The following is a 24,631-nucleotide window of genomic DNA, read 5'->3' as shown; positions in this document are numbered from 1 at the left end:
ACACAACCTTTAAGTCCCTGCTATCCAAGTTAAAATACAGTGGTCATTCTGTATCTCTCAGAGTGAGAGAGGCCAAGTATAAAAAATGGAGGGTGTGGAGTATACCTCTAAAGTTGGAGGGTGAATGCTGTTCTTGGACAAGCCATTTAAGGTTTAATGCTTCCCACTTGCTACACTGTTAGATTTTCATTTACCTTTCATTTGTTCATTGGAGGCTTTTAAGTTAATAACACATTTTAATTTGCTCTTTTTTTCTCATATACATGTATAAACGCAAGTTGAGATGCACTCTGCATGTTGTCTGAATTGGATTTGAACCATAATTCGAAAGAAAGACAGAAAATAAAATTTACATAGTGATGAAAATGTCAGTCTACCATTTGTAGAAAGCCTATCTTGGTATACCTGTCTTCAGTGTGGGTTTCCACACATCGATTTGTTATGTGAGAAAGCCACTGGAGTATACATTAAACATGGTTTAATTAGGTATACCTGGTGTCTGTATTGGGATGCCCTATCCCCCCCCCCCCCCCCCCATTCCCACTCAGCCAGTGGGCCAATAAGCTTCACTTCACAGAATTCCGCCCAGTTTAACAAGCCATAAAATGTAGTTAGCTGTCTGGAAAGAGCAACCAGTGGCATCCAGCTGCATCTCCCAACTTCAGCTCACCCTCACCCCACCCCAACCTCACCCCACACTCCTTAATCCAGAAGCTCATTCTTCTGGATCTCTATGGTGTCACCCTCCCACACATCAATGGCCTGCAGACACAAACCCTTCATTGTACCTTTCCCCTGCCTTCACAAAGTATCCCCATCCCCACCAGATTCTCCACTACCCCAGACCAAACCAGCTTCAGCCCCCTTGCCCTGGAGCGTTGCCTTAATTCTTGGTGTCAGGATCACACATACTTATCTTTATCCGAACCTTGTCAGTTGGATGAGTATTTCAATCCAAGCCTTAGAACTGCTGTTGGCCAGTTTGCACTCCATAGCCAGCTCCATGTTAAAGTTCCTGAGTCTTGCCTTCAACAGAATGTTGAGGATGGTCCTTCAGTAAGTTCCACTGCAGTTTATTCATTTGTTTGGTTTAATTTATTGGTGATTTACAATGTACCTGTGCAAACCTTGTGCTTTTTAACATGAATGGAATTGCCTTAACAACTTGTTCAATTAACTGGTTGCCTTATTGTTTGTTTCTTCCATTGGTTGGTTTCACCATTACCTCATTACTGATTTGTGGGTCTAGTGTGCTCTTGCCATGACATAGAAAAACGGCCTGTGTATCATGGAACCAATGAATGCAATTGACACCTAAAGACATCTAGTACCATACCTGTGAAGGTATGGCATTAACCCGCAAGTGTAGGCCTTAGCTGTAATGTCTACAACACAGATAAAAATAAACAGGTGATGTATGATATGTCTCCAAATGGGAATATGATTACATCTGGCGAAATCTGTTTGCACATGTCAGAAATGTCAGGTAGAGAGCATATAAATAAATAGATGATACATGGTCTGTCATCCAACACCCCATGATTAGATTTGGATTCCCTGGCTTTATCTGCTTGCACGTGAAGGGAGTGACGAGTAAAGAGAGGGCATAAAAGTATAGGTGTAAACATTTTCTGTTCCTATATTTCTATTTCTGTCCTTTTTTTTTAAATTTGAAAATAGTTTAAATAATACCAAAATATTGAATCATGCATCACCTCGTGTCTTTTGTTGGAGTTACTACAATCTTCTGCTTTGTGTTTGTTCAAAGAACATAGAAAATGTTACATATACATGGGCTTATTTTTTTTTCCAGCCATATGATGTGTGTCACTAATTCTCACATTTTTCACATTGATCAGATAAATGGTCTCCTGAGGATACCTGTTCATTGGCATCAGTCTTGTGTGTGTGTTCATAGCTTATACAGAGACTTGTACCTATAAGACATAAATTACATTTTACACGAAAATGACCACAGTGCACTTCATTGTTTTATTCAAAGCTTTATTTTGTATATTGCTGCATGCCAACTTATACCTACATGTAATAAAGTGGAAGATCTCTCCCAGTGTTGGCTGTTATTTAAAACATTCACATCTTGGAATGCACTACATTCTAGTGGTATAAATCTTCAGTTTTGCACCTATAGACGTTATAATCTTACCTGCTTAATACTGTGATGCCAAGTAAATGACCTACAACATGTTTGCAGCCTGATTGTCAAGACTGATGATCAGATGTAAGGTGGTTGAATACATAGTAGTCCTTTTAAGTGATGCTGCTGAAATTTGAAAATAAATATACTTGAGAATGAAGTGTAAGTGCCATTTTAATGTGTGTTTGATCAAGCAGCCCAGTTTTGTAGGCAAACACTGATATGGTTGAAAATCATGAGAGTTATTATGTACTGAGCTCAGAAGGGCTTGAACATGATAGGTCATAGCATAACTGGAATGAGGTAATAAGGGTCATGTGGACAGGATTGGGGAATAACAAACAAGGGTGTTGCAGTTAGATATCACAAACTCTTAAGTGTACTAAGACAAGTGAAAATGTTAGGTCATGTTCGTCAGCTGTAAAGTTGGACTGTGATACTCAATGCTTTCACTGCAGATGTTTTAAGCTTGTATGTATTGTAACCTATTTCTTTGCTCTTCCTTAACTTTTCACAAATTTCGTGAAATCATGTCATGTCACTTTTCTCAACTCGCTTCATTTTATCACATTTTTTGTGAAAATTTTATTGTGAACCACCGTCTTAGTGATTCACAATGTTCAGTGCTTGAGGACTAAGGGAGTGTACACATTGCTACATGTGGCTGTGGTTATAAACATAATGAACCATAATACATCATATGTCCAGAATGTATTAATTTAAGGATAGGTCCTTGAACAAGCTGAAACATACGGCTTTTTTTACAGACTAGTTTGTGGTTTATACTGGCTATGGTTACTCACTGAAGGAGAGGCGGTAGTTGAATTGGAGGAAACTGGTTAGCTGACGTTTTTTTTTTATTCACATTTGCTTGAACAAGAGTAGTCATGATCTCTTAGTAATTGTTCTTATTTCCTTTCTCTTTGCCTGCATAGCTTGCTCATGTCGGAAGTGGTAACGTTGTTTTGCACCTCTGGAATTGCTGCAGTAATTATCTGTCCTATAAACCTGATTATGTCATATCCTTTCTTTTTTTTGTAAAGATGCTTAGTATTGTTTAGTTAGAGACCTTTTATCATCTGACTGGTTTGAGTGTTTAACATGTATAATTACTAGTGACATGGTGCCTTACTTGAGGTTGGTTGTTCAAAACCGGAAGTCGTCTTAGGCAATATGTATATTAATTGTGTAGAAAAGTGAAAGTGCTTTTACTAAGAAAACTACTCTGTCTAGACGAGTGAAGTTTGTGTTTGCTCTTGAGAGTCTATGGAAGTAAAGATTCAGATAAAGAGATAGCCTCATGACAATATGGCAGCCTTACAAAGAGTCTGACAATCTTCACCCCTCCTGTCTGTGATCCCCACCCACATAGCTTGTTGTGGCTTTGTTCTAGGGCCATCTGGGTACTATTTGTTATGTAACCTTCTAATCACACTGAATGGATCAGACAACACCTCCATTGTGAAGGGCTTTTCATTCCTTTAGAGCTTTTCACAATCAAGGTATGCATAATTTAAACTTGTAGAATGGCTTTATATTCAAGGTATTGTATTCATAATACCATACACATAGAAGTTAAATAAGTAGCAAAGCTACTCCCCCCGCTCAGTGGGAAGGAATTAAGTTTTTTATCTCTGTTATGAATGCTGTCCTGTTCATTTGAACAAAAAAAACAAAAAAAACAGTATTGTTTGGTCAATCTAACAATGTCAGCATTTTCAATATGATCATGAATTTTGATTGTTATAATGGAAAAGTCATACAAATATATTTTGTGTGCACAAGAGAAGCCCATATAGGTGTGATGAGTATATATAGAGAGAGAGAATCCTGACTTAAATCTTTTCAGTGTGAATTTCAAGGCGATGCTGTTTTGAAAAGTTTTTAAGCTATTTTCATAAGAGTAATTGCTTCATTTTAATAAACCATGTTCAAGTAATGCACTTCTGGTATCTCAGGCAATCTAGACATTGTACCTGTGCTTGTACCTTGGTGGACAAGCTAGAAAAGGACAGGTTTCCATCAGCTAAATTGAATATACATTTACTAACTATGACAAAGGCTTCTTGAGTAGAATGCTATTTTCAAACCACATTGTTGTGGAACATTGCTGCACCCGATGCCCCAACATTCCTGGTGGTTGTGAAAATTCCAGTTCAGCTTAATACAGAAGATATGTATATGTGTTTAACTCTTCAGGGTACTCACATTCATACATATATATAAACAGGTGGAATAATGCTTGAAGTAAGAGGTGCTTTGACATTTGCAACAAATAGAACTGTTTTAGAAGCCAGGGCATAATGGAATCAGTCTTAAAATAATGATGAAAAAATTCATGTATTTTCCATGTCAGCATATTTAGGTGTAAGGTCAGTTTAAAAATCAGGCTTCGTGTATTATCATTCAAATGAATATTAATGTTTTTTGGAACTTTTGCATATTCATTCACATTTTCTTCCAGCATCAAAAATGTTTCATCAGAAAGTCATATAACTTCAGTTGTTTCAATATCTTAAAACCAGTTTTACTGCAAAGAATGTATAGTACACACACATACACAAACAATAGACTAGCTGTTATCTAAGTTGAAAATGACCTCCAAGTTTTTGTGAGTTTCTGTATCACAGAACACCCATTGTGTTGATGTTGGAGAGGAAGTCATTAAATCACTTTGGTTAAGTGAAGGTTCTGTAAAATAAACCTAGATATTATGTTATATATTTTTTATTGGATCTCAGTGTGTGATCAGTTTGTTGGACAATAAGATCACCCTCCATTAACAATTACCGCTTATCTCTGAAATCTGATTCACTTTGTCTATTTTCATGGTTGACCGGGTGCTCAATTGTTAAGAGCAGGTACTGTGGGTGAGACTCAATAGTGGGATGTTAGGGTGGAGAGCTCCCTGGGGGTGTGGTGGATTTGTGAGCAGGAGGGGTGGGAGGGCAATTAAATACCAGGTGTGGGTCAAGTGGCTTTGTGCCCTGAAAGTGCTTTCTTACCATGAATTTTAACTCCTCAGTGACCAGTACTCCTGAGCAAAGCATGTCTAAGTGGACATGGAGGCTGAAGTACACGTAAACAGCTGGGAACTGAAACAGTGTTTTGATTGTGTTTTTGGGGTTTTTTTTAGTGTATTTTACAATGTAATTGAAATGAGTCAGAAATGCCACAGTTAGGGTCCAGGTGTATTCCTAGCTGTATATAGTCTACCTGAGGAAATTGTTTATCAGTTGTGCACCAGGCTGTCCTAGAATATATGCCAGCTAAAGGAAGTACCCACCTTTGTGCTAGTACCAACCATATTGTCTTGTAGATAATGATAAAGTTAGCCCAAATTGCATTGTGTGGCTCAACCAATGCCAAAACAACAAGGTAATTCAAAAAGATTTCTTTTTTATTACATTTTTTTTTATCAGGATCTGTTTATAATGAATGCAAGTTTAACTATAGTTTGAATTCTTCGTATTGCTGAAACTTCATATTTGTGGAATGCAATTATTCCGTCATTTCCATTATCAGCTTTTACTGCAAAAGTTTAAATATGACTGTTTTTAGTTACTGTCTTACCATATTAATCAATGGTTCATTTATTCCTGAGAATCCTCTACATTTTTTGTCTAATCTAGGTTATCATTTTAAATGGTTGCATTTTTCCTTGGACACCTGTTCATTTGGGTAATTTTCAAGTTTTCATCTTTTTGTCAGGTAGATGGCACAAAATGTTTAATTATCTGGGATATATACCATATTGTAACAATGATGATACAGGTCATTTTGACTTGTTATTATAATTGTACTTTTTCATGGCATGTGAAAGGAGAATTTGAATTTAATATGTTTTTTTTTTAGTATTTGTGAATTTCTGAATTTATTTATATCCAGCTATAAGGGCTGCTTGTAGTTTGTGTGTATCATCATGTGCTTCCTGTCCAATAGTCTTGTGAATGCTTGGCTATAAAAGGTTACAGAGTCTGAACTGCATGTTTTTGACAGGTAGACAGTGAAACTTGCCTTTGATAGGCTGGATTTAGATTGGCCAGGTATAAGTGGATCCTTGTGCAGTACCATCTGGAGCAGTCTATCTGACAATGGTCTTTCCAACAATGGAATTGTGGGGACAAAGAGGATGAAGCGTGGCAGCAAGTCCATTACACCGTGATAGGGGGGGATGGGTTGGATTACAGACATAGGCCGGTCAAAGATTGTATTGTTAAGGGTGTAAGGTTGACAGTTGGTCCTGTGGTGGACATATGAACAGTGTTTTGTGTCCCTTGAATTCTCTGTATGGATAGCCATGTCTCAGTATGATGTGGAATATATTGGTGCAAGATTTTAAATAGGTCACTGCTTGTGGACTTCATATACCTTATACTTGCCGCAAAGTGGATTAACTAAAGCGTGTGATTTTCTCTCTGTGTTCAGGAAACAAACGATGGAGGGGCAGCTGTACTGTGAAGCCCATGCACCTCCGCCTCAAACCATGACATCCCAGGAGGTGGAAGATAAAGTCCATGTAAGTACTTCAGAAAATATATTCCGCAACTTTTTGGCATATGAAAGACCAACTTTCATTGCAATTTATGCAACCTTTTGATTTGATTTTGAAGACAAAACTACATTGGCCAATTTCAGGGCTTTGCAAAAAGTTGTTTTCAGTTTACAAAGAATAAGGATGTCAGAATATTTTTGAATTGACATCTAGCAAACACGTGAGAAGTGCCACAAATTAATATTGTTACCAAGCAATTTTTTTATTATCATTGTTTTGTTTTTCTTATAAAAAATAAGAGGTGGGTTTTACACGTTTCTGCACAAGACATTTGCATGAATAAAAAGTTAATATTACAGATTTTTTCCGAAGATTAACATTTTGTGAAAACCTATGACATTTCTTCTTTCAATTAAAAAAAAATGTAGATGTGTTTTTGTGAGGACAACAAAGCGAAGGTGACAAACACTGAGGCCAGAGTGAAGAACAAAGCACAAATATAGGAAACTCTCTCTTCAATGCGACATAATTTATTATTTTAATAATTTAAAAATTTGTTCAAATTTGTGAAATTTCAAAAATCATTTCTGACTTGAACTACTGGAGTTTTATGTCAGTGTGGCTGGTGCAGGAGTACAGAAGGAAATCTCACATAAAATTGATTTTCAAAAAATGAAGAAGTAAGCCTCTTTGGATTAGACACACCAGCAGACACATTGCCCTTGGGATAGCCAACATATATGAGTATGTTTGTATGCAAGGGATTATAAGTTTCAATCCAGTCTTGAGAATTAGTCGAACCTTTTTCATTGTGTGTATTTTTTTATACATATGTTTTTTAATGCTAAAAGGTAAGCTGTTGCCTTTGGTTACCATGGCAACATAGTTGAGCAGCGTCCCCCCCACCTCTTGTCCCTTTGTGACAGCAGTCTTACTCATAGCTGTTGTTGTGCCGTTATTGTGGTACAGCATGCGCGATGTAGCCAGGACACGCGACACACGCCACATTCTACACGCTTTGTCTGTCGTCCCCTTTGGCTATGCATACACGTTTATCTCATTGAGAACTGAGGTGGGCAAGGTGGGGTAGGGGCATGAAAGGTAGGAGGAGTACAGCGAAGCAATGCTGATATACACGCTCGGTGAACTGCTGATTCTTGCTAGGCTGATGGTTAATCTGTCCGCAGGATGGCGCCTCCATGCTTAACATGCCTTAAGGGCCACCTGATTGAATTGGTTTGTGTCTGTTTAAGGGTTCATCACTGGCAGACCCATTGTCAACATTACTTGTCCATAATTACATGGCGGCTAGTGGAAACAATGATATGATGTGCCCTCAGACAACCTGGCAGCACCTGTGATGAAATAATATTGAACCTAACCCAAAACATCATTAAAAAATTAGGCTGTCAGAAATTAATATTTTTTTTATTGTTTTTAGAAAATTTCAAAACAAGTCAATATGTACTTTTAGGTTTATTACTATTAAAACATTTTTCTATATTTGTGAAACTTTTCCCTGCTCCCATCATGATGGAAACTATCAATTTTTTCAATATTTTCTCACACTGAATAATCTATGATAGGATCAGAAAAAAACATTCTTGAATAGACTTGAACTCACACGTCTTTTTAGGCTGAATACACACATCACTGCCAATTATGTTAAGCAATACACGGTTAGATAAATTAATACATAAAACTTTTCATGTGAAGTGCCTCTTTGTTTAAATTTTGAAATTAAATCAGTTATGTCAGTCATACTTACGAACGGTAATAATGAATTTAAAACAGAAGCCAAAAAGCAAAGGACAGCTAGGTACAATGAATCTTCCTGTATTACAGTGCTTGTTGTCTGAAATACATGATATATTTCTAAGTAGTCATAAGGCCGTATCTTTCCCCCCAAGTTCCTTGTGTGAAAAGTGAGTCAGCATTTTAGTTATTAAACATTTATCAAGTCTTTATTGGCCCCACATTATCCTGTGTAAATGATCGTTTGACGATTGGTCAGAGGCTTTTCTATTGGCCTTGGTGTAATAAAGGATGGCTTGGCTTTGTAGACTGAGACAGTTCCATGGTAGCAGCATGTTATAGGTGCTTTGGTAGTAGGACTCTATAAGTAGTTTAATAAATGCTGTCTTGCATAATCAGTGCAACCTGTTGTAGTTGGCTCCTCATATTCACACACACACAGCTGTCTACATTAATCGGGCTGTGATGCTCTAAAGTTGCAGCTTTTATCCTATGAGGGAAATGTCACGATGAAATTGTGAAGCATACCGTGCAAAGTTTATTGGTTTTTCACGCTATATCTACTGTTTCTTGGGGTGAGATCGTAAAACATGCCCAGTGCCCTAAGCTTTTTTACAGGAAGAAAACGGAATAGAGCAAAAGTAAAAAAAAAACAAACAATAATAACAATAACAATAATAAAAAAAATAAAAAGCCTTCCAGCGACATGCTAATGGTCGTGGGTTTCTCACGGGCTGTACCTGGTTTCCTCCTACCATAATGCTGGCCGCCATTGTATAAGTGATATATTCTTGAATATAGCGTAAAACACCAATCAAATAAATAAATAAAAAAAATAACTGAATATCTCAATTTTTGGAAGTTGAATTTTTTATTTAAGTCGCATGAAGCACCAGATAAAATGCCCATCATTTTGTCTCCCTAAGAGAAGTTTTGAAAAACTACTGCTCAATAGTGGTAACAAGGTGAAAAAGTAAACCTTTATACGCTTCAAAATGTGAGCATAAATTAATCATTTACACATATTTATTGATATTGAACATATCATGAGAATGGTGACACCTTCTCCTCTAGGGTCTTTAGAACCAGTTGTTAAAAGTATTTGGAAAGTTATGTCTGTACATGTACATATTACCAGCCTCATCTTGAAAAGTAAAACATAAGGTAAGTAATTACAACATGGTAATCCTCTGTTAGAATCTACCATCTGTGAAAGAGAAAAATCAGTGTTCAGAAATCAGTTTTTGGGGAGGCCTTTCCATTCTTTGTACCAGACAGGAAAGAAAAAATCAGTGTTTAGTAATGGATTTTGAGGGAGAATGAGTGACTTCAGCTAAGTGAGTGCAAGATCACTTTCTTTTTTGCTTCTTAAATGTTAGATTTATGGGTGATTGCGGGCACCAAGGAGGTTATAACTTTTATCATGTGTTCGCATACTGCCAACCTAATTGTCAATGTCTGCATTACAATCACAGCTAAAGTGTCTGTCCGTGATTTTGTGATCAGAGTTTACGACATGTCACACCCACAACGTGGTGCGGAGACTAAAGGAAGCTGTCAACCCTTATAAGACAAGATGGCTTTCTAAATGTCAGTATGAGAAAAGAAAACAACCGGTAACTTGATCAATTCGTATTTTACATGATCTGTAGAAGTCTCATTAATGTGTCACAATTCATGGCAAGGTGAAACCTTGAGGCGTCTACAAAGCTCGTGTTACCATTGCTAAACTGCATGTGAAGCTGCACTGCTTAGATTTGGCTTCTACATTGGATGGATGCGGCCTCATTCTGCTGTGCATGTCAGAGACGGGCAGGGCTAGAGGGGGGTGAAAGCAAGGAAGGAAATTAAACTCCATATATCCATCAGCCATTTGCTTCTGTGTCTCACTCCTCTACATTTCCCTTCTGTGTTGAGGACATGATCAGGCTTTCCTGTTAGCTCAGACATGGACAAACGCCTCTAAAACATGCCAAGATCTTTTCTATGTCTGGGCAGCCATAAGCCTATTCAGCGAGAACTCCCCCTGGTCCCATGCCCTGCCCTTGGTGTAACCCTTTCTAAGGCCTTAGCTCAGCTGGGTAAACAAAAGACCAGTAGCCCCTTGATGATTCATACAAAGTGACAATTAATTAGTTTTGCCAATTCCCAGCTCATTGATTTCTGCTATCTCCCCCTATGCCCCTTCCACTGCTCCCTCAGTATGATGGCATCCAATACCAGCCATGCCATCCTGATTAAACTTGATGTGACTGATATGAACCCAGTTCTTCAGTCCTTTTGCTTGTACCACAGCTAGTATAAATACTGCACCTCTCCATTTGCTGGATATATATATATATATATATATATATATATATATATATATGTTACTTTACTCATGAAAAGTATATACTCATGTAAGTATTCCGTAATGAGAAAATAGACTCTGCTGAAGTGCCTTCAGTTATGTACCATAGTAAGCTGTTATTATTTGAAAATAATAACAAACAGTAATAAAATACAAATTTTTGTATTTTTTAACCTCTTTACTTTTTGAGTACCTAAAAAGGCAAATTCAACTTTGAATTGAATAATACATTCTTGTGAAATTAAACTCATTTCTTGGTTAATTGACTTCAAAGAGTTACTTAGTTTCAGTAAACTGTTCCTACAGTATTACAGAATAACAGAGGTCAATTTCTTCCTGAGAACATTTAAATGTTACTCTTGCAAAATTATTTCTGGAAAATGACGCTCTAAGAAGAGTACTTTTGTGAAAAGTCAAAGATTAAATTGGATTAAAAACTAACTGATGGACTGATGCAATTTGCAGTGATTTTCTTATTTACTTGGTTGAGAAAAGCTATGAAGAAATTAAAATGTTCATCTGTAAGTTGATTTTAGTTGCGAACTACATGTGAGGCCATAAATAACAATTTTACTTCACTTCCCGTAACTTGACTGAACATGAAAATGACTTTCTGAAATCATTACTACATTTGCACCTGGTGTGTGTCCTGGGGAAAACATGAAATGTCAGTTAGGCTAAGGTGAACTGTTCTTGAGGACTATTGGCCGTTTGTTGAAGGAGGACTGAGCAAATAACAGATATGAGTCCCTAGTGGAAGGCAATTACACTTGATACTTGTTGGTAAATCACCAATTTTCTCTTGTTTGATAGCTTTTTGTGGGCTGACTAATTGCAGACCTCTTACCAGAGATGGGCGAAAGCACAAAGGAGAGATAGGTCTGGACAATCTTGTTGACAACTGTCATCAGATCTGAAGTTTTGAAATTTGGCTTAAAGAGAGAGACAAGGGGAAAAGGAAAAAAGATTAGGAAAGCATGAGCAATTCGCCAATTAATTCCTTGAAATGTTTTTCAAATGCTTAGGGAGATCATGTGTTTTTTGTGGTTTTTAAAAAAGTTTTGCACAGAATGCTTGCAAAATTGGGCGCTTTTTTGCCAGCCTATTCTTGTTCCCACATGTCAGTCTAATTTTTTCTTCAAGGTCACCTTCAGCATGTCTGGTGACAGATTTTAAGACAGACCTGAACTCCCAAAGGCTGTAAATTTACATTAACAGCTCCCCTTTCTTACACAATTTCCTGAGAAGTTGTTTATAACTGGCTATAGAATAACTGAGTTCACAACTGGAGCCCCACCTGTCTCCATACCAACATCCTCCCGTGCAGAAACTTAATGCCGACCACTTGTGGCTTAATGCTCTCAAGGTTTATCTGTCTTTCTAAGAAACTCTTTTGTGATGTTTTATGGGTTTGTAAAAAATGCTTGAAAGCAAGGCATGTGTTAGGAATACCCTTCTGCGACTGGTGGACATGTGACAGTCTAATCAGCCAACCAGTGATGTACATTTGAAATTTTACATTATGAGGGAATGAAATGACATGTGGATGTTAAAATGTGCCCTCTGACTTTAGAACATTAGATGGTTGTGTTTTTCATTTTTGTGCTTGACTGTTTTCGGAGAAGATGAGTAATCAAACCCTTCATCATCAAATCAAACCAGTTAAAGCTATCAAAAAAATGATTGGATAAAGAAATAATAAAGATTGATTATTTTTCTTTCGAGCTGAAATAGAGTGTGTTTACCGATGTAATAGCTAATTATTTTTATGCAACATAGTCCAGGCATCAGATAAATGACTGATGGTAATTGGTAGATGATAATAGCCTGTGGGGTGTAGAATGGGAATAGAGCTTAGATGACCTATGCATGCATGTGTGGACATGCTTATCCAGTTACCCGATCACTTTGTGGAAATAAAAAGTCATTAAGCAGGTAATGAGCATGATGGCCATCAAGCTGAATGATCCCCATCGAACCTGGAAGGCCACGATGTACATTGGTATGTCAAGACGGACGAAAATAAAGTTCTCTGCTTTAAAAATGCATGAAACTTGGAGAAAAGCATTCCCAGTGGTGCTGTTATACAGCCTAGGGAAATGGCTGTCTGGTCAACCATACATTCATGTGTGAGGCAAATGTCTGGGAACTGTAGTAAATTTAGTGTCAGGAAGAGATGTTCTTGTAGCGCCCAATCCAAGTAAATATGATACTTCCCTGGAGTACAGAGTTTAGCCTCAGGAGTGCAATTTGAACAGATGTCATGTAGATGTTTTCATTCTGATCAGTTGCTTCAGAATGTAGATAGGGGCCAGGTTATTAACACGTTTGTCTTTCAATAACTGACGAGGGCACATAAGATACTCAATTCCCTTACATCTACTGTTTTCAGGGCTTCAGTGACAGTTAGCTGCTAATAACTCTGTTAAGGCCCTAGATTCTATAGGAAGTTTTGCTGGGAATAACTTTCACCATTTTAGTTGCAAACTATGCGTGAGGCCACAAATAACAATTTTACTTCACTTCCCGTAACTTGACTGAAGATGAAACCTTTTTGCACATTTGTAAGGTGTTTATTCAGACATATTCTGAAGGCATTATTCTGTGTATACTGATAAGAGTCTACATTTTGTAAAAACTGTCCAATCAATGTAGTTTTGTCTCCAAAATCAAATTACAAATGTGCATAAATATCACTGAAAGTTGCTCTTTGACATAAGAAAAGGTTGAGGCATTTGGGTACACAGTGTGCTAGCTGAGTTTGTGGGTGAATATGTGCATATCGCATTTTGGAAAGTTTGTCACTTACTTGCCAGAGGACGATCCATGAAACCTGAAAACCTGACCATCTGCCACTTTAGTATAGGTCCTGTATTCCTAAATATACTATGTAATACCAATTAGTCAAATAACAAAACATGACCACTTTGTAGTCAAGTTCTGATTTTCATTCTTTAAGTAAGTAATTGGCTTATTAATTCAAAATTGTTACTCCACTGAAACTTGTCACATGATATGATTTATGAAATTTACCATGTTCTCCACATAAATTCCATAATTATGTCCCAGATGTTTTATCGGTTATCTTATGCTAGTTCTTCTGGCTTGCCTGGACTGATGTAAACACATTGGCTGTCTTGAGGGACTTTTTGAAGTTTCTCTTAATTATACTAATTAATTCTCAAGCCATCTACACAAGCTAAACAACCATGACCATCATTTTAAAGCGTGCACATTTAAATTTGTGTTTACTTAATGTTGTTTCATTTTTTTCAGATGCACAATGACTTATTTGAAATGCTTGAGAGGATACAGAGCAAGAGGTTTGATGACCAGAGGTGTGACATGTCAGCATTCATCAAGGTAAAAATCCAGCAGAAAAACACACTAACACAGCTTTCTCTGGGACATAGAGCAAATTTTGAACTAACTATTGTAACCAATGGTGGCTTTGTCAGAGCTTCTAATATTGCTGATATAATTTGGGATAGAAAACAGCTGTTCAATCAGTTTTGCAGTATAGGCACCATATCTTTGTGTTGACTTTTTAATTATGCAATACTGTTTTTACCACCACGTAACACATTTGCTTGTAGTATAATTATCCCAAATTGTTATTCCTAATTAGTAGTTGTTGTTTTTTTTGGTTTTTTTCGAAGTAACAGTGTACCAAATTTTAGTTGACAACTTCTGTATTAATCTCCTTAACATTATGAACATCACAAAATTCTTTGTCACTCGCAATCCCTATTGTTGTAACTGACGATAATTTCCCTGTAGAGCATAACTTTAGCCAAAGCTTAAAGTAAAACATTCTCTTCTACCATTTCCCACCTTAATGTCGTTAATGATGCATGGATTGTTACCCTGGTAACTAATATTCACCTAAGAATTCTTACCCGTAATGAACCTTGTTTACCGCATCCTAGGGTCCCGATTTCTTTGACACTCTTGTCAAATATCAAAGTCGTCGTTACGAGGACCAGCGTTGCACCATGCCTCAGTCAAAGGTGAGGTCATGTGACCGACCTCCATCCATTGCTTGTGCTTTCACTCAGTCATTCATTTGTCATTCAACATCATTTAGCACATATATGTATATATATATATATTTACCTGCTTTCTCATACGGCTGGACAAAGTCCTTTTGTGGCACAGTATGGTGTGGTGAACTCCCCTTTTATGTCCCATTTTTATGCTGACATACCTTGAAAGTGCATGTCATAGAATTAAAGAGATTTTTCTTAAATTATAAACCTGATTTCCTGTAATAAGAAGCTTGTTTTGGTTCCACTGGTTGTCTGTCAGTTACCCAAATTCCTCAACCTTTTTGCATGTGAAAGAGCAACTTTCAATGAAATTTATGCACATTTTTAATTTGATTTGTGAGACATAACTACATTGGTTGGATTGGCCATTTTCAGGGCTTCACAGAAAGTATAATTTTATCACTCAACACAGAAAACCTCCTTCAGAACATGCTTGAATAAACATATTGCAAACATACGAAAAGGTTGAAGAATTACAATATGCGTTTTCAAAGTGTTTTAGTGTATATGTGTGTCACATACTCTGGTTTATAACACGTAACTTTTCTACTTGCCTCATCATACATGAAGGTTTGATCTGAGGAACAGTAATATTTCTATCAATGTTCTGTTAAAACTTCAGAGTTCATCGTATCCATCTATGATTTCTTGCTTTATCACATAAGTGGCGAGTAATAGTATTTAGACATTTTTATCACGCCATGATACCAGTTGCTGAACTCATTTACAACAGGTTCTTTCTTCAATGTCCTTAATACATATAGTGTGGCATATCAGGAAAAGATATGTTTTCAACAAGCTAAGCTTTGTTTGGATCACCTTTAAACACAACATTTGTCCTGGCTGCTTCTGTGTCACGTATTCAAGGAAACAAGCCCAAGTAAAATTTTCATTATAGTTTTTAAAGGAAAAGACCTCTAAAAATTGGAGTAGGCATCACTAAGTAGACCACGTAAAACTATGCATACATATACTTTCATTTATTTTTTAAAATTTGCGTGAAAAGTGTTAAAGGCACTCAAATATTTGAATTCTAAGGTGGGCTGTTTGGAGCATACTGTCAGAGGTTAGGAACTCTGACATCACAGGAAGTTTGTCCAACTCTAATCATGACACTGACTGTTGAAATAACTCTTTTTACCTGAGTAAAAGATTACTGAAGTAATGTTCCCAATAAGTGAATGTTAGGTAAAAAAGGTGATGTGATGTCAGAGTTCCATATCATTCGATTATTTGAATGCCTTTCAACACAAAAAAAAATCTGAAAAAAATAAATAAAAATATTTTTATGCAAATTTTCAGTTGTTTATATGATGAACTTCATATTTTAGCTTTCTTCTTATTTAAACAGATGGAAGGTTAGAAATTTTGTTCAATTTTATGCTTAAAGGTTTAGATTTATTGTAAAGAGGATATTATGAAGCAATTGTCTGTCTCTCACCACACTACAGTGTGCTTCCCTGCCTGTTTATAGCACATACAAGATATATATTGCCAGCATTTTCTCCCTGGGCACTTCACCAAGCCACCACCATCTTCATCAGCTGCCAGTGTTATATTAACCCACATCATTACTGACCGGTGTCAGTAAATATTCTCTTAGTTTAGTGTCTTGTAACATGTACATCATGTTTTCAGTTTTATGTTTTTTGCACAAGCATGACAACATTTATGCAACCAAAGTAATCCCAAGTTCCTCAAAGAGAACATCATTATTTCATGTGGTGATATTTCATCTTGATTTATTCACATTATTCTATACGTGTAATTAAATAACATACGTGACATAAAATGCATTATATTACAATAACCTTATTATATGTAGTTCATTCTTCTTATGGCTTTCATGTCTCAGAATTTATCACACTATTGACACCAAATTAAAGAAATAGTGGCATTGATTTCAGACGTGTGTAGCATGGTCTCCCTAGCTTTGTAGATTTAAACCAGGTTAGTGTATTACAGTAGAGAGGTAATAAATAGGAGGTATGTATCGGTAATCAGTCAGTAAGCCATGGCCAAGTAGGCGTAAAGTAACCATATGGATCGTTAACATCTGAGTGTAAACATATACTTCACGATTAAACACTGCATTCTTTTGCAGTCAATGATGCATGGTCAACATCTTCATTTTGAACAGGAAACTTTAGTGCTATATTAAAATCAAATGTCAGTTGCTTCCTCATTTGCACCTGAGCTGGACATGTCGTCATCACTTAGCACTGTGAGGTGTGTAGTATATTATATATATTATATAGCTTGCTCTAAAGCACTGCACTGCTTTTATTGATTTATTTTCTCACAAGCTGACACCATACTTAAAGTACGAAATCTCCTCTTCTCATCCAGACACAATACAGTGTGAGTTATGGAATCTGTGGCCTCTGTGTTTGGGATTTAACCCCTGTATTTTAATGTCCCGATGATGAAGTCAAGAGATCAGAAAATTATATTTATTTATAAAGATGAAATGTCAGTACTGATTATATCAGTAATGCAGAAACTGATAAAGTTGTTTTTATTTGTAAATTTTGTATGTCAAATACCAGTTGTCAACTCCCCATCAGGCTGCTCTCAAGAACTATTGGTTAGTGGTAAATTTTGGCTGCTGGTTAAGTTGAAATCATAAGAAGCAAAAATAGGTCAGGTGCATTTGTGTGTCATTCAGTCTGGTGTCACTCTGAGGTTGGTGACATGTTAGTTCAGTGAAGCAGCACGAAAGTAACAGTGATGTCCAAAGGAACCTTCTTACCTTTACATGACACAAACAAAATGGCGCTAATTATAGACATCAATACCAAAGCCAGCCAAAAAGGTTATTCAACTCTTTAGGCTTACTACATATAAATCCAGATGTAACGAATAAAAATCATCATTTACTGGCGAAAGAAAGGTTGTTTTGCAACGAAATGTTTATTTGTGAAAGAACATTGTTTATTTTTAGAAATATCCAATCCTCTTTGATCAATACACCTTTTTACCGTCACTTCACTGATCACAAGATTGTCAAGCTTTCAGTCCTTTGAGCAGTGTAATTGTTAAAGGGACAGTGAGATGGAGCATGATATGGAAATGCGCTAGGTTAAAGGCAATAGTACCTAATGAGTATAGGTAACCCAAAGATCCTATGGGTGTGAAAGTTATTAGAGGCTATTTGTGGACACACACCGAAGACAGTCTTGCCAAGGGCCATAATCCTGTCGGGTGCAATCATTTCTATCTACATCGTAATTACAGTCCTTGCGGCATGTCCGTTTTATATTAGTTACTTGATTCGGGGTGAAGTGAGAAGGACAAAAACCTATCAAGAAAAAAGAACTGGCTGCTAGCAAAGTTCTCATTACTGAGGAGTTATTACTGATGATGACAAAGGAAAGTCAGGAATGTTACAACGCATAAGTAAGTGAATAGGAGTTCATCACTACCTGGAAGTTAGTATATGATTAATATTTGAGTTGAGCCAATGACGTGCACTACGTGGATGCTTCAGATGTTGCCTGTACAAAGATGGCTGTGGGTGAAAAATATTTTAAAGATTCAGATGTCATGTTAGAAGATGAGGCAAAATGTAATAGAAAATGATGTGGAAATGGAATTTAAAGATGTCTGGCGCCATATCAACGCTGGTTAGCACTGAGACCTGCAGGGTTTTGGAGAGTAAAAGCAGCTAGAAAGTTGTTACCACATTGGGGAGGGGGGGGGAGCTTCACTTACGTAATCCCTGCTGACATCCAAGGCAATAATTCCTTTATGATCTCAATACTAGAGACACCTTGAGATATCACGAATATGTCGAAAACATATGCACAAATAGATTTAAAAATGAGACTGAAGCAAAACACCTTTTGTCACCATGTTATGTATGGTGCTTTAATCAAAACAATATAAATGACTCTTTCACAAATGATTTGAAAACAAATATATATTTATAGATATAAATATTCACATGAAATAATTTCTAAAGTGTTTGATTTTAAAAACAACCTCATTTATTTCAGCTTGAATGTACCCATTTACCTAAGAGTTTTTTTGATTGGATTGTCCTTCTAATCAGTAACATAGCACTGGCTGCATGCAGATTAATGTCACTTAACAGGAAACTAATACTGAATAGTTTTGATTTTCACTTCACTCATTCGTACCAGTAGCATGTTGGTGGGGCTGTTACTGTCTGTCATTTTGTGTTCCATGATTTTCATATAATATCCCATTTATCATATACATTAGAATAATATTTCAAATTATATTGTCTTCAAAAAGTACTTTTAAATTACAGGTATTACATAATAAAATGTCCGGGTGTGAAGAAATTCCTTGCACCATATATAAAGCTTAAAAATAACGTGTTTGTTTTCTTTCTATGTTGTCAATATATTAACACTAAATTCCATTATGATGTGAAAGTTCTGTGCTGCAAATTTTATCCTCAGGGAATCCATACTGTATCTTCCCCCCTCTCATAAGACAAATTGTTTCACATTTTATCTCTAGCAAAGGCCAAGGTATATAGATTCTGTAATGTGTTTCTTTGGCCCATGAAAATGTCTGGCTTTAGTGGCCAAAAATAGAGAACATGTACTTATAAAAGCTTTCAAAATGGGTTCTTTGTGAATCTTACCAAACATACCTCCTGAAAGGGGAGAGTTCTGGCGAGTATGATCTAATTGGGTCTCTGGTAATGGCTACCCAGTTTGCCCGTTATGGTAGGACAGAAACACCAAAAATGAACTTTTATGACATTAATTAGCCTGGGGCAATGTACACTGCTACCTGTCCATGTAGAGAAGTAGTTAAAATAAGCAGACGAATAAGACATGGTCCAAATATTTGCGTGTAAGAACAATCATTATCAGTATCCTTAAGCTTGTAATGTGAAAGTTCACTTTTGTTCTAATTGCTATTCTTTTTTATTATCTAGATTCCAACAACACCAAAATCTTCAAACAAACCCAAAACTAATCAAGAGTTGGTGGAAGAGGTAAGGATTTATGTACCAATATTCATCTGTTATATATTTATGTTGTTTACCTGGGTGTACTTTTGTAGTCACAATAGAACCAAAAAGTATTGCTACAGCGGTGGCAACTTTTTATCAAAAACATAATGGAGACTTTTTGTGAGTAAATAAATTTTATTGATACCTCATTAGTTATGGATGATAAAGAGTAGTCAGAAATGTCAGTAAATGGCATCAATATCAGTCATTCTAAAACTAAGTTGACTAAGTTATAAACTTCTGGCAATGTTTCACCCTCACCTTGAACTACCCATCTAGGCAGGAAGTTGGTAAATTCATTACCAGAACAAAATGGTATTAAGCTGTTTAGCTCCCAGAAAAGATGGAAAATCTTATCTCAGTAGAGCAGTAAGGTGCCCTGAATTTGCAGCGTGAGAACGCCAAAGCAGAGAAGATTTTCTGGGATGATCGGTACAAGAGAGAACACATGATTGCAGAATAAAGTTACAGTTGGCCATTGGTTGAACTGCTCAGGATTGCTCTTAGCTTAAATCTGTCATGTTCCAGTCATCTCTCAGCAGAATATTGAACCATGCATCGGTATGTAACATTTAAACCTCCAAGAGCTATGTGTTAGAACATTTATGGCTTTGATACACAGTCTTTCATTTTAGGCTGTAGACCTGTGTTTTCATGAAATTGATGTTTGTTGAAAGAAAATAGCTGTCTTTACACACATATGGCTGCATTTTTCGTTCAAGATTTTATTCCATCGGGATTCTCCCCCCAACTCACCCCCACCCCCACCCCCCTTGTAGAAAGTTTGCAAGAATGATCAAAAGGTCATTGTTTTTATACCAACAATGGAGGATGTGTTTTAAAACTATATCCTATCACATGATGTTGTTTCATGTCCAGATGGGATGATGATGATGATGCAATACAATCAAAAGATCAGCTGACAGCTTTTACAAATGCTGCATGTTGAAAGTTAAACAATATGTGAACATTAAGCCCTTGTACAGAACGAGAGAGAATATGTGTTCTCCCCACCAGTACTTTATTTTGCCATCAGTGGTGTCCAGACTGCTGCTGTTATTCATAGATGATATGGCAGAATTCGTAATTTGTGTGACCATTGTGAAAAGGTTAGAAACCTATTCTTGTGCTTAATGAGACAAATATTCTCCATCACTAGAACTAAGGAGAAAATTAGAGATGGCGGATGTCTAGCTAAATATAGTTGACAGGAAACCCTCCAAATTCAAGGAACATTGATGTTATGACTTCCTGAACAGGTCAGCTTTGTCCAGTCCAATGTCCAGATGGTCAGATCTGTTGAGATCTTATCCCAACTTCACAAACATGATACTGTGTTACTGTCTTTGACAGTCTGACAAATAGTAGCCATCTTGAATGTTTTCTTCAAGGCTCAAGCTGCTAACCTCATTCCTCTCTACTCAACCATTAATTTCTCAGAAAATTTAGATTAATATCACTAGTAATGCTATTTGCAGCGTTGAGTGGAATAGGTCGAGTTCACATCAATGTCTGTCTCCTGTGGAAACCTTTAGAATAGCTTCCTGAATACAAGGCAACTGCCCGATATCAGCACAGCCCAAACTTGATCAGGAAATTTATTGAGGTCAGAAATAAGCGCTTGATTAGCTTTGGTCAAGATTTATTGCTCCAAGTCCAAAATGTATTGGACCACAACCACAGGCCCACAAATTAGATTTAATTTTAATTTAATCATCTCCCAAGGTGCAGGAAAGATATAGTCTGATACTTCAGCCTTTTTGTCGTCTTTACAACATTAAGGAATCTGTGTTGTTTTTTGCTTCTGATCTTGGTGTTCTGTTTTCCTCAGAAAGTGTAGCAAGAAGCTTTTTAAGATTCCTAAATCGCTAAATTCAATCTTGAGGACAGCCACATGCATGGGCGACCCATCCATTGCTCTCTAACGTCTTCACACTGATTTTCTTCCAGCCGTAGCATTCTGGGCCTGGTTGGTTTATCTGTCCCATCCCCGCTCTGTGGCCTCCTGGGCCACTCTGGCCATGGCAAATAGCCTAGATTAAATTTGACACCCCAGTTGTATTTTTAGTTGACCTTGCCCCCTGTCCATTTATATTGCCATTAGCCGGAATCTAGTTAAAATGTGGCATATTTTTAAAAGTCTTTGTCAAACTGTTTTGTCTTATGTCATAAAAGTGCTTGCCATTTCCTAATTTAAAGTGAAACAAAGACTCTTAACCAAAATAGCAACAGTTAAGAGAGCTAAAAAGAAGGTGATTGGCTTGGGTGTTCGAACTTCTTTAGTCAGTTCTATTTCTGTGCCCAAACTAGATAAAATTGATTGGCTGCTCTATCTGCATTCATGTGATTAAGGATAATTTTGATGCTTGATTTTGTCAGATTTGTCTCCTCTCTCATGAATGATATGATCTTAAATGTTTGTATCATATACTCTGTCATCTTCTGAGTGTATAAAAGTCATGCTTTTGTAGTATCTAGAAAATCAATACAGCATAGAGAGTAAGAGCCTGTAGTGACCAGATTGTGATAGCTAGAATATGGTCACATGTAAATACCAGTAAAATACAGTCGTTTGTCATTTTTATCCATTCATTTTTTTTTTCACAGACCTTGTAGACCTTCATGAATATTCCATCATATTGTTGGTGCTTGTAAATCAAGAAATTATAACCCATTATTTGGTATTGGTGTTTTTTTCTAAGGTGATCTACTACACTTGTGTTAATATCATGTGAAAAATAGTTGTTTTAGAAGCACTGAAGTAGAACAATCATGGAACATGTTAAGTTTTCAAATGTATAAAAGCCCTGTTATGAGGAGTAGCTAGGTATGAATATTGGTTTCGTTTCTATTTTAGGTGTTAAAGAAACCAGGCCCATATCCGATGATAGTCCTGCCCCCTGGTGGAGGATATTGGCAGGATGGTTCTGAACATGAATGTCAGCTAGACAGTGATGGCAATCCCATAATTCCACAGACAAGTCCATCAAAGGTGAAACTGGAGACGGACGAGACTGCTCAATGTTATCGAAAACACTTTTTAGGAAAGGTAAGACTGAACTATTTATGGTTTTGTAATCATAAACTTTGATACTTCGGCTTGGACTGTTGCCGACAAATTACATGAACACCTCCTGACATAAAATCCCCAGTTCCGCTTTAGATGTATTTGTATGAGTGATATTAGAGTCGGCCAAGGGTCATAGACTGATAAATTATCTGTCGCAGAAAATAATTGCTCTGGTACTATTTAAAGTTGAGCTGGTATTGATTGGTGAAGTATAAATGGCTGTGATTGGTTAATGTTGCGCCTGGATGATGATAGGAGATCCAGATCCTCTATCTGCTCAGACAATGACGTAGGGACCACTGACAGTAACCTGTCTGTCCTTTAGCTGACACCATATCTTGGCCCGATCTTTTGTATCGGTGTGAAAAATAGATTTATTAGGTGTAGCCAAGAGTGGCGATGAAATTTGAATGGATACAAACCCCACCAATAAATTACTTCATTCCTGCATTACTCATAAAAATTCAGGATTTCCAGCTCTAAGCTAGTAACTATTTCTTTTCGCATTGTGACTGGAGGCCAATCTAAAATGTGTATTAGCTAATCTTGGAAAAAAAAAGTCTGTTTAATTGAAATCTCGATATCATTTGAATTTTGATTTGAACATTTGTTGAGCATTACACATATACTAGTCACAGGCCCTTTTGACATGTTGAAGTTTTTAACCCGATATCTAAGTTGTTAATTGGTGCACCCTGCATGGTAACTATAGCAACACAGCTAATGTTAACCATATGGGTTATAGCCACCTTCCATTTAAGAAACAAGTGGAACATTTTTTTTTTTTTCTTAAGACAGTTAGCTTGTGAAGACTTTCAAAAGGAACCAACTGCCAGTGAGAAGCCTGTGTGACTTTTGGGGGGCTGTGTATAGTTATTAAGTCATTTCACATGCGATTCTTTAACTTAGTACAAGGGTGGATTGGCTTAGTCATGAGGTGTGTGGAGCACAAGATGGAAACCATTGTGTAAAATGTAGAGGGGAAATGTGTGATGAATCCATCATAGTCCATAAAATGGTCTATTTGTCTTGACATTTTGTGTAACTGGATTAAGTTAAGTAAACAGTAGACAGAGAGCTGAGTATTGGCCTCTCTGGTTTTCCTGCCAGCTAGGGTTTTTCAGTTGACATCATGAACTTGGAAAAGACATATGGTCAGCATCAGGGCTCTTGTATTGTTTAACATATCTCCATATGATTTCTGCCCCATGTCAAATATATGAGGTAGAGAGGCACATATTATTTTTCATGCCACATCATATCCAAGCTGTAACTGTATCAAACTGTGTGAGAATTATAAAATGACAGCCTGAACTCTGGGTTGTAGATAGCTGTAAGCTGGGGAGGGAGGGAGGGCTCCAAATGTGTTTGTGTAGAGTCCAAAGTGTATTGGTGCTTATACATGCACATATTAGCATCAGACTTGTTGTACTCTATTTAAGCTTGAGTTTGGTGTGTAAAAATGCATATTCAGATGTACATGATAACCTTAAAATGATACTTTTTATGCCAGCACATACATTTTTTTTCTGGTAAGAAACTACAATCAAACTTCACAAAAACTTTTAAGTGGCCCTGTGAGGCAGATGAATTGATTAGAATCCCTCCAAATGCATCACTTGAAAAATGCTAATTATCATATATTGCACACTTATGAATATGATACATATTTCAAATTTATTCATTGAATCTTTCGGGAACACATGAACGTGATAATGGAAAACATCCAGTTGTAACATTAATTAAAATGTTTAGTATGTA

General features: G+C 36.7%; 1 protein-coding gene across 11 annotated transcripts in view; it reads left to right on the top strand.

Moving 5' to 3' along the window:
- LOC135475487 (rap1 GTPase-activating protein 1-like) overlaps nt 1-24,631 on the top strand; it is a 193,720-nt gene that overhangs the window by 149,727 nt on the left and 19,362 nt on the right. For 10 of the 11 annotated variants that reach the window (XM_064755405.1, XM_064755403.1, XM_064755404.1 and 7 more), the window contains 5 exons: nt 6,584-6,674; nt 14,032-14,118; nt 14,685-14,765; nt 19,723-19,782; nt 22,658-22,849. In XM_064755405.1, coding sequence (XP_064611475.1) covers nt 6,584-6,674; nt 14,032-14,118; nt 14,685-14,765; nt 19,723-19,782; nt 22,658-22,849 — 511 coding nt within the window. The remainder of the gene's footprint in view (nt 1-6,583; nt 6,675-14,031; nt 14,119-14,684; nt 14,766-19,722; nt 19,783-22,657; nt 22,850-24,631) is intronic. The other variant, XM_064755407.1, reaches the window with a different exon arrangement.

The sequence above is a fragment of the Liolophura sinensis genome, chromosome 9, assembly GCF_032854445.1.
Source record: "Liolophura sinensis isolate JHLJ2023 chromosome 9, CUHK_Ljap_v2, whole genome shotgun sequence".
Taxonomy (NCBI): Eukaryota; Metazoa; Mollusca; class Polyplacophora; order Chitonida; family Chitonidae; genus Liolophura; species Liolophura sinensis.
Note: the sequence above shows the minus strand (reverse complement) of the source record. Positions and strands in the feature narration are given on the sequence as shown.